General features: G+C 43.7%; 1 protein-coding gene across 1 annotated transcript; it reads left to right on the top strand.

The window, feature by feature from the left end:
• Positions 1-366: 366 nt before the first annotated feature.
• LOC137438410 (uncharacterized) lies at positions 367-13,887 on the top strand. Its single transcript, XM_078767778.1, has 5 exons — positions 367-1,216; positions 1,343-1,669; positions 9,797-9,977; positions 11,343-11,414; positions 13,579-13,887. Exons 1-5 carry the CDS (start codon positions 425-427, stop codon positions 13,713-13,715), a joined length of 1,509 nt encoding a protein of 502 aa, XP_078623904.1. The 5' UTR covers positions 367-424; the 3' UTR covers positions 13,716-13,887.
• The last annotated feature ends 2,855 nt before the right edge of the window (positions 13,888-16,742 follow it).

Below are 16,742 nucleotides of genomic sequence, written 5' to 3'. Positions count from 1 at the left end.
ACTTTTTTACACAGCACGTTTTACACAATAGGTTTTACCGAGTACTTTTTTTACACAGCACGTTTTACACAATAGGTTTTACCAAGTACTTTTTTACACAGCACGTCTTACACAGTAGTTTTTACCAAGTACATTTTTACACAGCACGTCTTACACGGTAGTTTTGTTCGATTATGTCTTTGCTTTTTTAATCCTGCTTGTTTCTTGATCTAATCAGTTTTGAATTTCCATATTCAACACAATAACGGACGGAAGGAGGAAAGAGGAAGAGAAAATATAAATAGAGACTTCAAGTCAAAACAGCTGTCAATCATAGGCTGGGGGGTGGGGTGGGGAATGCACGCTGTGCCGTGATTGGTCGACCCCAGGTGGTGGTGAAGGGCGGTTGAGGACCACATGAATTGGTCAAGGAGATGAAGAAGCAATGGATGTCAGGAAACTGGTGGACGGTGCTCTGGTGAGCTGTGTCCGCCTAAGAGAGGTGCTGAGTCCTGAAGGAAAGGACCAGGGAGCTTGGGATGGTGAAGATCGAGGTAAAGAGGTTGGAGAGTCGTTTGGTGGGAATGCACTTTGTAAATCCTTCAACTCGGAGAGAAAGACCCGAGGGGTCTGCATCTCATTCCGCTTGTGGGGTCGAGCAAACGAATGTCCAGCAGAGGAATTAGGAGGAGACGAGAGATCATTGCTGGAAATGCCTGATCGTGAAGATGAGAAGGAATTGTGGAGGAGGAGAAAGAAGGAAAAAGTGAGGACTGTGAGTGATCGGGAGAGAGAACTCGGAACGCAGAGTGTGAGTCAGAAAATGGAGGACAGAGGTGCTGGACGGTGCTACGTAGGAAGAAAAGAGAAGAGAAAGGTAAATGAAGGAGAGAAGAGGAGTCAGAAGAGGAAGAAAAGGAAATTGTGCAAAGAGCCAGGAAAACGCAACGAGGACGCAAGATGTCTCCTGCCTGCACATTGTCATACCGAGGATGTTTGGACAAGACGTTGGGGACAGTTGCTGCTGACAGGGGAAGTTGTGAATTTCATGCAACGTGGGACAGCTTTACATGCCGAAGCTCTCCTGCTCACGAGGATGGCTACCTGGTTGGAGGAGCGGAGACATTCCATCAACTACGGCGGGGTGGCTGGAAAAATGTCCCCTGATCGCCATTCCTTCATAATGGAGTGCGTAGCAACATACAGTCCCTGCGAACAATGTGTTGAATGCATCAAGGTATTCCATGGTTTTACAACTTGTACAGATTTACATCTTCCAGGGTACATCGTGCTTTTCCTCCTTTTAACTTTGTTTTCCCAACATCTCCAAAAGCAAAATGTCTTCCGTTCTTCCTCTCCTCAGGAATTCAGGTCCAAAACAGGTGTCCGGGTAATTTTGAGATGCTGCCGCCTGTACGAGCTAAACCCTCGCCATCCTTCCAACGTTTCTGCGGATCTTCCCATTGGCAGCCAGGCTTCCCGCAGACACGCCGTGTCCGTGCTCGATAAACTGGCTCAGCTTGGACGGGACTTTTCTCTCCTCTCTCCGGAGAACTTGGGTCATTTGCAGAAACGGCGGCCATTTGCAGCGGGACGCCACCTGGACCAAGTTCCTTCGTCAATGCTACGAGGCTACACTGCCTACGCCCTGGGTTTAGGGAAAATGCTCAAACGGATGCGGATAAACACGGTAGGTCAGCTTAAACACGGTAGGTCAGGTTAAACACGGTAGGTCAGGTTAAACACGGTAGGTCAGGTTAAACACGGTAGGTCAGGATAAACACGGTAGGTCAGGTTAAACACGGTCGGTCAGGTTAAACACGGTATGTCAGGTTAAACACGGTAGGTCAGGTTAAACACGGTAGGTCAGGTTAAACACGGTCGGTCAGGTTAAACACGGTATGTCAGGTTAAACACGGTAGGTCAGGATAAACACGGTAGGTCAGGTTAAACAGGGTAGGTCAGGATAAACACGGTAGGTCAGGTTAAACACGGTAGGTCAGGTTAAACACGGTCGGTCAGGTTAAACACGGTATGTCAGGTTAAACACGGTAGGTCAGGTTAAACACGGTATGTCAGGTTAAACAGGGTAGGTCAGGATAAACACGGTAGGTCAGGTTAAACACGGTATGTCAGGTTAAACACGGTAGGTCAGGTTAAACACGGTAGGTCAGGATCAACACGGTAGGTCAGGTTAAACAGGGTAGGTCAAGTTAAACATGGTAGGTCAGGTTAAACTCGGTAGGTCAGGTTAAACATGGTAGGTCAGGTTAAACACGGTAGGTCAGGTTAAACACGGTAGGTCAGGTTAAACACGGTCGGTCAGGATAAACACGGTAGGTCAGGTTAAACACGGTAGGTCAGGTTAAACACGGTAGGTCAGGTTAAACACGGTATGTCAGGTTAAACACGGTAGGTCAGGATAAACACGGTAGGTCAGGTTAAACACGGTATGTCAGGTTAAACACGGTAGGTCAGGATAAACAAGGGAGATCAGGTTAAGCACGGTAGGTCAGGTTAAACACGGTATGTCAGGTTAAACACGGTATGTCAGGTTAAACACGGTCGGTCAGGTTAAACACGGTATGTCAGGTTAAACACGGTATGTCAGGTTAAACACGGTGTGTCACGTTCAACACGGTATGTCACGTTCAACACGGTATGTCACGTTCAACACGGTATGTCACATTCAACACGGTATGTCAGGTTAAACACGGTATGTCAGGTTAAACATGGTATGTCACGTTAAACACGGTATGTCACGTTAAACACGGTATGTCACGTTAAACACGGTATGTCAGGATAAACACAGTATATCACGTTAAACACGGTATGTCAGGATAAACACAGTAGGTCAGGCTAAACACGGTCGGTGAGGATAAATACGGTCGGTGAGGATAAACATGGTAGGTCACGTTAAACACGGGAGGTAAGGTTAGACAAGGGAGGTCAGGTTAAACACGGTAGGTGAGGATAAACACGGTAGGTCAGGTTAAACACGGTATGTCAGGTTAAACACGGTATGTCACGTTAAACACGGTATGTCACGTTAAACACGGTATGTCAGGATAAACACGGTAGGTCAGGCTAAACACGGTATGTCAGGTTAAACACGGGAGGTCAGGTTAGACAAGGGAAGTCAGGTTAAACACGGTAGGTGAGGATAAACACGGTAGGTCAGGTTAAACACGGTATGTCAGGTTAAACACGGAAGGTCACGTCAAACACGGTATGTCAGGTTAAACACGGTGTGTCAGGTTAAACACGGTATGTCAGGTTAAACACGGTATGTCAGGTTAAACACGGTGTGTCAGGTTAAACACGGTATGTCAGGTTAAACACGGTAAGTCAGGATAAACAAGGAAGGTCACGTCAAACACGGTATGTCAGGTTAAACACAGGAGGTGAGGATAAACACGGTCGGTGAGGATAAAAATGGTAGGTCAGGTTAAACACAGTATGTCAGGTTAAACACGTTAGGTCAGGTGAAACACAGTATGTCAGGTTAAACATGGTAGGTCAGGATAAACACGGTAGGTCAGGTTAAACACGGTATGTCAGGTTAAACACAGTATGTCAGGTTAAACACGGTAGGTCAGGATAAACACGGTAGGTCAGGTTAAACACGGTATGTCATGTTAAACACGGTAGGTCAGGTTAAACACGGTATGTCAAGTTAACCACGGTATGTCAAGTTAAACATGGTAGGTCAGGATAAACACAGTAGGTCAGGTTAAACACGGTATGTCAGGTTAAACACGGTATGTCAGGTTAACCACGGTATGTCAGGTTAAACACGGTACGTCAGGATAAACACGGTCGGTCAGGATAAACACGGTCGGTCAGGATAAACACGGTAGGTCAGGTTAAACACGGTAGGTCAGGATAAACACGGGATGTCAGGTTAAACACGGTACGTCAGGATAAACACGGTCGGTCAGGATAAACACGGTAGGTCAGGTTAAACACGGTAGGTCAGGTTAAACACGGTATGTCAGGTTAAACACGGTATGTCAGGATAAACACGGTAGGTCAGGATAAACACGGTCGGTCAGGTTAAACACGGTATGTCAGGATAAACACAGTAGGTCAGGATAAATAAGGTAGGTCAGGATAAACATGGTAGGTCAGGTTAAACACGGTATGTCAGGTTAAACACGGTACGTCAGGATAAACACGGGGATGTCAGGTTAAACACGGTACGTCAGGATAAACACGGTCGGTCAGGATAAACACGGTATGTCAGGTTAAACACGGTACGTCAGGTTAAACACGGTAGGTCAGGTTAAACACGGTAGGTCAGGATAAACACGGTAGGTCAGGTTAAACACGGTAGGTCAGGTTAAACACGGTATGTCAGGATAAACACGGTAGGTCAGGTTAAACACGGTAGGTCAGGATAAACACGGTAGGTCAGGTTAAACACGGTACTTCAGGCTAAACATGGTATGTCAGGATAAACACGGTAGGTCCGGTTAAACACGGTAGGTCAGGTTAAACACGGTATGTCAGGATAAACACGGTAGGTCAGGTTAAACACGGTAGGTCAGGATAAACACGGTACGTCAGGTTAAACACGGTACGTCAGGTTAAACACGGTATGTCAGGATAAACACGGTAGGTCAGGATAAACACGGTAGGTCAGGATAAACACGGTAGGTTAGGTTAAACACGGTATGTCAGGATAAACACGGTAGGTCAGGTTAAACACGGTAGGTCAGGATAAACACGGTAGGTCAGGTTAAACACGGTAGGTCAGGTTAAACACGGTATGTCAGGATAAACACGGTAGGTCAGGTTAAACACGGTAGGTCAGGATAAACACGGTAGGTCAGGTTAAACACGGTACGTCAGGCTAAACACGGTATGTCAGGTTAAACACGGTATGTCAGGATAAACACGGTAGGTCAGGTTAAACACGGTAGGTCAGGATAAACACGGTACGTCAGGTTGAACACGGTACGTCAGGTTAAACACGGTAGGTCAGGATAAACACGGTAGGTCAGGTTAAACACGGTAGGTCAGGATAAACACGGTACGTCAGGTTAAACACGGTACGTCAGGTTAAACACGGTAGGTCAGGTTAAACACGGTACGTCAGGTTAAACACGGTATGTCAGGATAAACACGGTAGGTCAGGATAAACACGGTAGGTCAGGATAAACACGGTAGATTAGGTTAAACATCACAAATATGATGATGTCCACAACAATAAATCTAATCAAGGAGTCTGTGGTGTCATGTGGTTGGTGCGTCTGCTCCTTGTCTTCGAGGTCTGTGCTGGAAATCCTACAACAAAGCTTTCGATCCCATCAAAAAATGGAAAAGGGAAAAGGGACAAACTATTTATGGGAGTATGAAAATCGACCTTTTTGTTTGTTTTTGCAAAAAAAAAAAAAAAGTTGTTTGCAGAAAAAACCTCCGAGGTTCGATTTCAGAAAAAATCTGATCCGACTCATTGTAATGTTTGGTTGAATGACGGAAGGATGTTGGGTATGACTTCTGCAAAAGTGTTCTGTACATCGTGTAGGTGAAAAATGTCTCGTACATATTCATGGATTGATTACCCTGATCTCACACTCGTCCCCCGAACTGTCTCGCCTGGTTTGGAATGCCGCCCCAGCTATAAACTGCCATCTTGGATTCTCGCAGACAGACCGAGGCTTCATTGTGCGTCTCTTCCCTCGGATGGACGTTCACCTGGGTGTCCCGCCTGCCGGCATTAGACGTTCAAGATGCCACGGTCTTTTGCGAAAAGTAGGTGAGTTATCGCCGGCATCCTGGGCAACTTACAAATTGTTGCCCTTGCCCACAGGGGGCACTGCATCGGCGGCACCGCCGTATTCCCAGCAAAGATGCAACTAGCAGCCACAGACCGAACACAAAATGAATGAATGACCTTGAAGTCAGAATTGTTTAGGAATTCGGCAGCGTTGGAGATTCCACTAACGATGGGGTTTGCTCTGGAGGCCAAAAATTCCGAATTTCTATTCAAATATCAGGAAAATGGAGAACTTAGTGATGGAAAACCCTCATATCTACTTTCTTACAATCCTCTTCAAGAAGTTCAGTCACTCAAACTCCTGGGTCTCGTTATCAGCCGTGATCTTTCTTGGACAAATCGCATTCCAAAGTTGGCTTCCAAAGCCAGCCACGGACTAGTCGTCCTTGGTTGTACAAAGTCCTTCCTTGGCACACCTGAACTCTTGTCCACCTACGACACCATCATCCGCAGCTGGAACGACCTAAATCCAGAATCACTGCTCACCTCCACTCATTCGTTCCACTTTTCCCCATTTGTGGAACCGACTTCCACATTATCTTCAATCTCATTCTTTCCTCCAGGTCTTCAAGTCAGGTGTTCACCACCATCTCAGATCATCCCCTATCCAAAACCATGATGATTTCCTTCATTACACTGGATAAATATGGGATCACGTGCTGTGCAGATGACGGCATGACATCATCACGTGAACGGACATGGGAAGGATTGGAGTTCTTCTTGAGGTTTTGGACAAAACGGTTGCTCTTGCGGTTTCCTGGAGTTAGGATGTTTCTCCTGCTTCCTTCATGCTCTCTCACTCTCAACACACCTTGTGCTATTCATCTACAGGGATCTACACCGGAATTAGAATAACTGAGCTCGTCATACTTGACAAATGAAAAGATTTCTTCCGCTGTGTTGTGTTGGGTTGTGGAATGCTGCTCGAACGTTCGTCCTGCTCTCACTGCGTCTCCTCTCGACTGAGGAAATCTCTCGCAGACAATGACATTCTCATCAATTGTTCCATTGTCTCCCGTAGCAACGAGTGGTTTGTTTTTTGTTTTTCTAAAAATAAACAGCTCCCTAAATCTCGGATCATGACTCACCTCCACTCATTTGTTCCTCTTTTTTCCGACCAATGGAACAAACTTTCACACTCTCTTCAATCTCATTCTTCCCTCCAGGTCTTCAAGATAACTGTTCACCACCATCTCAAATCGTCCCCAATCCGAAACCACGATGTTTACCTCCGCCAACTAAGGTGCATGGAGGTTATGTCTCCATCCCTGTTTGTTACTTGGCAAATTTTTTTGGGACAAGTATGTTGATCACTCCAGTTTGTGCGTTTGTGTTTGTGTGTTTGTATGTTTTGTGTTTGGGTGGTTGTGTGTGTGTTTGCATGTGTTTGCATGTGTTTGTGTGTGTTTGTGTGTGTTTGTGTGTTTGTATGTGTGTGTGTGTGTTTGTATGTGTGTGTGTTTGTGTGTGTTTGTGTGTGCATGTTTGTGTGTGTTTGTATGTGTGTGTTTGTGTGTGTGTTTGTTTGTGTGTGTGTGTGTTTGTGTGTGTGTGTGTTTGTATGTGTGTGTTTGTGTGTGTGTGTTTGTGTGTGTGTGTTTGTATGTGTGTGTGTGTGTGTTTGTATGTGTTTGTGTGGTTCTGTGTGTGTGGTTGTATGTTTGAGTTTGTGTGTGTGTGTGTGTGTGTGTGTGTGTGTGTGTGTGTGTGTGTGTGTGTGTGTGAGAGAGAGTTTGTATGTGTTTGTCTGTGTGTGTGTGTTTGTGTGTCTTTGTGTGTGTGTATATGTGTGAGTTTGTACGTGTTTGTCTGTGTGTGTGTTTGTGTGTGTGTGTGTGTGTGTTTGTGTGTGTGTATATGTGTTTGTGTGTTTGCATTTTTTTTTTACTAGTTTGTGTTTTTGTGTGTTTGTATGTGTTTGTCTCTGTGTGTGTTTGTGTGTTTTTATGGGTTTGTGTCTGTATGTGTTTGTCTCTGTGTGTGTGTGTGTGTGTTTGTGTGGTTGTGTTTGTGTGTTTGTATGCATTTGTCTGTGTGTGTGTTTGTGTGTGATTGTGTGTGTGTGTGTGTTTATGTGTCTTTGTGTGTGTTTGTGTGTGTTTGTGTGTGATTGTGTGTGTGTGTGTTTTTGTGTGTGGTTGCGTTTTTGTGTGTGTCTTTGTGTGTGTTTGTGGGTTTTTGTGTTTGCGTGTGTGGTTGGTTGTCTGTGTGTGTGTGTGTGTGTGTGTGTGTGTGTGTGTGTGTGTGTGTGTCTGTCCGCTCACTTATACTTGCCTACAGGTCACAATTTTGAACCGATCTTCACAAAACTTCACGAAATTGTAGACTTTGTCGTCCGACAGAATCCTATTTATTTTTAGGTCAAAAGGTCAACGAATCTTCTTCAAATTTCTAAAATTCTCAATTTTCATCCGATTGACTTGTTATTTGAATTGGATTAACATATCAATTTACTGAAATCAACCACCAACTATTTTTGAGGTCAGCATAGGCCAAAAGGTTAACATAGGCCGAATTTCTAAAATTGTTAATTTTCATCCGATTAACTTTAAATTTGAAGACGATTTGCATATCAGGTCACAGAATTGAACCACCAACTATTTGTGAGGTCAAAGGGATGCCCTACTGAGTGCCGTTCTACTTTGTTCTCCTTTGCCAAGTGTCGCTCTGTGAGTGATTTTTCATTTGCATGTTTGTTTGTGAACAAGATATCTCAAAAAGTTACGGACGGATTTAGACGAAACTTGTTGGACACGTTGTGTGTGTGACAAGGACGAATCGATTCGATTTCGGTGAACATATGATTATGTATTCGGGATACGAGAATTATTTAATTTTTAAGTGATTCTTCACCATTGAGGGGTCCGGTGAAAAGTGATATGTAACATGATATATCAAAACGTTATGGACTAGTTATGAATAATCTTGGTGGATGAGTTGGTTTGGTGACAGGGAACAAGCTCATTCGATTTTAGTTCAGGTCCGAATCCAGATCCGGCCTATCAGTGGGCTGCAAAACGTAAACGGTCAGCCTGGTGGAGGTGCGCGCTCTACCGAGTGATGTTCTAGTTTCTACCTTTGTTAACCTTCACCCAGCACACGACTTTCCAATTTACCAGTTTTTCCTTGGTGAGAATTTGTTTCTGTACCCATTTGTTTTCATTCATAATTATGACGTCATAAGTCGGTACGGACGCCATCTTGGAAAAAGGTTACACCTATATATTTATGAAACCGCTCAATATAAAAAAATTGAAACAATGCTCATTGTCAAGTACTCCCCGTGGGGAATAAGATATGTTGATGATGATGTCATCGGTGCCTTCGTTATGACGTCATAATTCGACAAGTACAACACTTATTCCGATCAGTTTGAAATTTATTGTGTGATCTGCACAACAATTATATCGGAGAATGTAAGTAGATGATGTTGACCATGTTGAGCTGAGTTTGTTCGCACCAAGTTGACTGCGTGGGGTAAGTATTCTATGAATACCATCTAGTTTTTATTTGTGCATATCGTTAAAAATATATAAAAATATAACTGGTTACTTCCACTCTGGCCTCTTGGGAAAGATCAAACTTCACTCCAATTCCATCAATGGCTGTTTCATCCTTCAACATCACCATGAACTACCTGAGTTGTGAGGGAAATGTCGACAGAAATGGACAATGAGACATTGTTATGTCGTCTCTATTGTTACAGCGTGTAAGACCTGGTTTTGAGGGGATTTTTGTATATTTTAGAGCTCGACATCCGTCAAAATGAATGTTCGGTTCGCTATCCTTTTTTCATGCTGGATGAAAGACATCCCATGGTATTTTACAGTACCCCGTGGTCAAGTTATAAACTTCCGTATTGGCCGAACATACAATTGACTACTTTCCCTCAGCTGACACTTCCTGTTCTGTAACTGCCATCGCAGCTAAATGAGACCTCACTTCATGGAGCACAAGCCTCCGATGGAAGATGAGGTCAGATTTTAAACAACATCATTCTTAGGCCTACTATGCTATGCCTTTTTGTGTGTCTAGGAAAAATATTCTTTCCTCGAGCCGATCTCTCAACTGTGGCTGGAACCTGGGATAGGAAAACCACAGAGAGACGATAAGGCCATGGGAACAGGTCAGGATCGTCATGGCAGCAGATCTGGCAGTATGAGCATGGTGGAGAAGAAACTGGCAGGTTTTGGGTTGTACCTACACCCGCTTGTGGGTGAGTAATGAATACTCGACTCCTTTTTAGTACCTGTTTCGTTACAAAATGTCCTTGTGCAGCATTTAGCATTTGGAATTTCTAAGACTAGTACACCCGCTCACTACGGGAGCGGCAAGAAGGGTCATTCCTCTTTGGGGTATATCGATTAGTCGATCTATTGTCGGGTCTCAAGAACATTGGGTGTGTGTTCATTTCCCAAGTTTCTTGTGGAGGGATCGCCAAGTGGTTTAAGCATTCGAGCAAGCACTCCATTTAAAACCGTTAAGGAACGGCTGGCTTGGCAAGCGCTAGCTAGCTGCTTGGTAAATGAGCACAACCCAGTCTTCCTCCCTTTAAGTTTCATATCAAACAGCAGGAGCGAGTTTCAAAAGTTCGCTACGAAAAATGCCACGGTCGCGGCAGAAAGGGCCATGTTATTAACCCAACATTTGTGGGTTATATAGAGTACAGTAGATCTTCGCTCAGTTCTATAAGTAAACCTTACTTCACGGATGTCGGGATTCCTCCAAATTTCTTCATTCAGTGTTATAAACAGCATTAGCGACTGTTTAAAAAGCTAAGCATACGTGTTTGTGGTTTGTAATATTTTTACTTCCTGTAGAAGGCGCTGCTCCCACGGAAACGCCATTATAACTATAATCTATTTATACACGTTATCACTGCAGGAAAAACGCCTTGGGGAAGTGGGACATTATTAGTATTACTATTGTTTTGTAATAACATTAATAATATGCGATTATCATCAATTTTGTTATTAAAAGCGTCTTTGGAAAAACGCCACGATAAATTTTCTTATTTGGACAAACGCCATGATAAAGCTAATTTAACATGGATATACACCTCAACACGCAATGCCATTGACGGCAATGGCAGGAAAAACCTGCTCGGGGGGAGAAAACCCCCTTGGGGAGGGGGGGAAATGAATGCGCTACAACCTTCATTATGTAGCCCTTGGTCATCCTGTCAAGTTTGGTTGAGATTGGATAAGTAATGACGGAATGTATTGGCGTCAAAATTTCATCAGACAGACAGACAGACAGACACGAAATGGCGTATTTTAGTATGATATGTACAGGGAAATGAAACTGAAGGATAAATGCTACTTGGGTTAGTCGCTCCTACTGACAGCGGCCTGGTGGTGTAGTTGATAAGGCCTTGTTGTGCTGCCCGCCGGTATGAGTTTGATGATCACGGGGAGGATGGGACTCCATCGCAACTCCTGCTGATCCCATCGTAACACTATGATGGACTTAAAAACCACAACAATCAAATTATTGCAGTATTCACTCACTCTACAGTATCTTGTGACCAATTTTTGATTGGCCGAATCGATTGTTGCTTACGTCTCATCCTCTCTTTCAGTGTCGCGAATCGAGGGACAAACCTCGCTGGCGACTGATCTGTCTGGAGTAATGGAGAAACACGGATTTCAAGGTTTGTTTCTCGACATCAGATATGGGAATTGAAAATAAAAAGCAGTACATATAAAATAATTAATTAAATGTGCACACAAACAGAAACACAAACTCAAATTTCCGGGAGAACGCTTGGCGGGAAATACAGCGGCCCAAACATAAAGGAAAGGGAAGGGTTTCAGGAAATTCCTTTTGCAACTTTTATGGTGATGAAAAAATAAATTCTGGTTCAGCCTTGAGGATTTATTGAAGCTGGTATAACGTATAGTGAAGCTGCTCATTAAAAAAAAAAATTATTCAGGTATACAGGGTGTTCCAAAAAGACCTGGACAACTTTGGTTGTTTGTATATTTAGAACCACAAAAATACTACTGTTTGTTTTATATGATACAGAAACTCAGTTTTGAGCACACCATCAATACACTTCAATGTGAGCTCTGTTTGTCGCACGTAGGATATCAATCGTAGTACTACAAGTTATTGTCTGTCATGTTTGCCTCACCATGTTTGCGTCCACCTGTGCACATGCAGCAGTGATCCGAGAACGAAGATCCTGCAGGTTTCCCACCTTGGTGTTGTGGACGACATATTTAACAAACTCCCACAGAAAAAAAATCAAGGGGGGTTATGTCTGGTGAGCATGGGGACCAGGTGCTTGGGTCCGTCTCTGCAAATCCAGTGACCTGGAAAATTTTCATTCAGGACGCCTCGAATGACTAAGGCCCAATGAGGGGGAGCGCCATCCTGTTGAAAAATGATATCGGGTTGCAGATCTTCAATCTGTGGGAAGGTGAATCATTCCACCATGTCTATGTAAATTGTTGAGGTCTCCTTCGCAAAGAAAAACGGACCCAACAAGTGATCATGGAGAAAGCCACACCAGACATTCATCTTTGGACTCTCGCGTATGTGTTCAATGACCACGTGGGGGTTTTCAGAGCCACAGATCCTCACATTATGCAGGTTGACTTTCCGATAAATGAAAACGATCTTCATTTGTGAGCATGACCTTTTTCAGGTAATCTTCATCATCGTCTATGCGACTGAGCATTTCCAAGGTAAACGCCTGGTGTTTGGGTCCATCGTTTGGTTTGAGTTCCTGCAGAATATGCATATTATACCCATAAAGCTTCAGTCTTTATGTAAAATCCTGTGTACAGTGGTGGTTGGTAGTCCCAATTCCCTGGATGAAAATACTGTGTACAGTGGTGGTTGGGAGTCCCAGTTCTCTGGATGCAAATCCTGTGTACAGTGGTGGTTGGTAGTCCCAGTTCTCTGGATGCAAATCCTGTGTACAGTGGTGGTTGGTAGTCCCAGTTCTCTGGATGAGAATCCTGTGTACAGTGGTGTTTGGGAGTCCCAGTTCTCTGGATGCAAATCCTGTGTACAGTGGTGGTTGGTAGTTCCAGTTCTCTCGTTGCAAATCCTGTGTACAGTGGTGGTCGGTAGTCCCAGTTCGCTGGATGCACGTCGTTGGATTGATTTTCTGGGACTTTGTTGAAATGATTCACGCACTCGTTCGACATCTGCTGCACTTGCTCTTGGTCAACCAGTACTTTCTGTTTCTGACAACTTAGTCTCCTTAAACCCCTTGTACGACTCTCTGCTTGTAGTCTGCGAGGGCGGATTCCTTCCATATCTTGTACGGAAATTACGCTAAAGTTGGAGTGTTGGATCTTGTCTCGATGAACCATTCGAAGCACTGAGCTTTCTCCTGTGGAGTCGCCATTTTATTTTATATTAAGCCACCAGGCCTGAAAAAAAAGAAAACTATGTGAGTTTCTGTATCATATATACCAAAGGTTAACATTGTATCATTTGTGGTACAAAATATATTAACAACCAAAATTGTCCCGGTCTTTTTGGAACACCCTGTACATTTCAGTGCAGAACAGGTGATCCGTTAAAGTCGGAATGGCTGCACGTGTCTATTGCAGGTGACGGACAATAGGACATGATTTGGCATTGGGAGTAGTTATTTTATAACGAGGAAGTTAAATGCAGGGAGTAGGCCATTGGGCCCATAAAGCCTCCAACCATTACACAACCAAGTCCGGTCAAAGCATGTTAAACTGTAATTTTTTTTGAACCAAAGATGGTCGAGTCTCATGTAAGGGCTAAACAGGAAAGGATAGCAGAGTTTTGCGCATCTCTTCCCCTCATCCCTGCTCCTAATATCCCAGGACATTTTGCGGTGTCGCCCTGCCTTTGTCGGGGTAACTGTCTGCGCTGTTGTCCGTGTCGCCAGAGCCACCGGCACTGCACCCCTCTGTGTGGTGGACACAGAGGAATGTGCCAATCCCAGCAGCACGACTCCTAAATCTACAACCATTCTCGGAAAGCCTCATTCTACTGGAACTGCAGTTTCAGCGCCATTTTGTTTTCTATGTTCTCTATTGGATTTAATCGAACCCGCAATAATTCTGTGGTCGATTTAGGCATAAACTTGTACCTGCAGTGTTTTTGTTTCTGATTAAAATAACTCGAGTTAACTCTATGCTACTTCATGGAAATATTACTACTGAGAGACGTCGAGTGTGTAAAGTGTAAAAAAAAAAATTATTTTCAGGTATCACCGCTAAATATCCATTGTTTTCATTCCCCAAAATTTCCATGGTTGTTTAATCTCCTTTTGTTGATTCTTTCCGCCATGCTCATTTGGGATAAGCTGTGTATGACATGTGCAAATATGATGGGATTTTTGACGCTTTATAGAAAGCATTTGCGTCAAATTCCATTTTCTGCTTACCCTGCGGCCTACGCTCGAGAAGCGAAAAGCAGGGTTAGGCATTCGGTTGCGCACGTGTGGCGTGCGTGTGTACGTGGCATGCATACGTGTGGCGTGCGTGCGTACATGGCATGTGGCATGCATACGTGTGACGTACATACGTGTGGCGTGTGTGCGTACATGGCATACATATGTGTGGTGTACATACATGTGGCGTGTGTGCGTACGTGGCATGCATACGTGTGGCGTGCGTGCGTGTGGTGTACGTGTGTGTCTGAATTTTTAAAATTCATTTTCCGATTGGTCCGATTGACACGAAATTTTACCACAGGAGCGCGTCTGCCTGTATAATTTTTTATTCATAATTATGACGTCATAGATCACGTGGTAGGGACGCCTTCTTGGAAAACGTTACAACTCTATATCCCCCAAACTATTCAATGGAAAAAATTTAAACAAGGTTAATTGTGAATTAGTCCGCAAAGGGAATAGATGTTATTAACAATGACGTCATTGGTGGCGTAATTATGACGTAATAATTCGACAGGGACAACGCTAAGTCTGATCAGTTTGAAATTTATTGAGCGTGATTTACACAACAATTATATTAGAGAATATAAATTTATGATGGCATCGCTCACGTGGTCTGGCAGCCATATTGGATTTAAAAAAAATAAACGTTCAAAAACAGAAGAATTGGCTCGCACCGAGTTGACTGCGCAGGGTAAGTATTCTATCAATAGTTTTATTACGAAACTTAACGATTAGTTTGAGAAAAATTGGAAAACGTGTTAATCCCGTGTTAGTGCAGACAACCTTTTGAACACCATTGGTGCACTGGGGTCCGGCTGAACCCCAAATTAAATATAAACACATTTTAATGATATTTTTACATTTAATTGTTAATTTATCTATGTATACATGAAACTTTCAATACATAGTATATTTGTGCTATTTTCATATTTTGTTCGTGTTAAGAAAGTGTTAAAGAAAAATATCCAAAATTGATAAGTTTTCAAAAAAGGTCAAAAAATTGATTTTCCTTTATTTAACCTAAAGAATACATTTTTCTCTCCATCGATCTAGGGTCCAGTTTATCAAGGAATCTGTGTTCAGGGCGAGTTGTTTTGTCATCAAATGCGAGGCAAACAAAGAGAAACCTGAAACGACGCAACGGCATTGTTGCTCTGCAAGCTCCCACACCTGTCCCACCTGTCTTCCAAAGATCCTCAAGATTCATTATCTTGTTGTGAAAAATACGTGACAACACCAGCCCCAGGAAATCTTTCATTTCAACAATATCGGTGTCTTTTGCCCTGGCATGCTTCGGATATTTCATTCTTTCATCACTGATGTGCACTTTTTGGATTCGTCACGAATATATCTAATATTTTTGGCCTGAAAAAGAGGGAAAAATTCCAGAGGTGTTTGTGCATTTAGGCCTGGACCTTTCAGCCATTTTGGTCTGGAGAAGAGGTTTGGCATTTAAAAGAAGATCACAGAAAATCCCTATGCATTGGTATCCGTGAGCAGGAGAAAATTCCTTTTTCAGAAATTCCCAGCTGAGTGCGGTTAGAAAAATGGCGCCGTTGTTGTGACGTCGCCCGTACCCAGAGTGCCCCCAGGAAGTGACGACACTTCCCACAAACTCAGTGGAGGTGTTTGTCTCGTCCAACAGTCCTGCGTCTTGTCTCGTGTATTTGTCTGTTTGTCCGGGTGTGTTTGTGTTTGTGTCTGCCAGTTCAACTACGAGCCTTAGATCTTGTACAAAAGAGAAGAGAAGTAATTTCATAAAATCTCATCCCGAGCATTCCATTATTTTCTTCATCCTATGTGATTAGATGAGAATCAATCATGCCCACTCTAGTGTTCCACTGGAGGTCACATGAATTTCACAGATCAAGCATTTGGCACATTTGTTTTAACTTCAATTTGAGGCCTAGGGTGGTGTTCTTCCCAGACCATTCTTCCGCCCTCTTTCTTTCTCTCTCTTTCAAAGTCTGCAAAGCACGGCCCGGCTCACACAGCAGATGTCAGATATATCACCACACCCGAATGAACTGAATCCAAGACTTTCAAGGACTGACTGACTGCATCCATTTTCAATGCCCAGGCAAGATGATTGTATTTTTTTTTTTTTTTTTTTTTTGTATACAAGATCGAGGCTCGTGAAAGAGCGAACATTAATCACACAGAAAGACAAACAGACACATAAAACAAATAACATCGGGAGCGGTAGACAAGATGGGGAGAGAGGGGGAAAGACACAAACACAACATTTGAGAGCAGGGACCGAGAGACATGGAGACATCGAGAGATCTGTGGGAGGGAGAGGGCTTTGGGGGGGAGGCATGTGAAGGGGGGCGGGGGGGGTGGGAGAGGTATAAACATATGGACACTGCCAGGATTTCCAGGAAAGAAGTTGGAATTTCAAACAAGGTGGATCTGGGGTGAATTAGTGGGGGTAGAAAAGATCAAGGTTTTAGATGGGGGAAGATAAGAGATGGTGGTGAACAGCTGTTTTAAAGACCTGGAGGGAGGAGAGGGATTGAAGGGAGTGTGGGAGTTTGTTCCAGAGGCGGGACAAAAGAGGAATGAAAGAGTGAAGGTGAGCAAGAA

The sequence above is a fragment of the Myxine glutinosa genome, chromosome 13, assembly GCF_964187855.1.
Source record: "Myxine glutinosa chromosome 13, kmMyxGlut1.1, whole genome shotgun sequence".
NCBI lineage: Eukaryota > Metazoa > Chordata > Myxini > Myxiniformes > Myxinidae > Myxine > Myxine glutinosa.
Note: the sequence above shows the minus strand (reverse complement) of the source record. Positions and strands in the feature narration are given on the sequence as shown.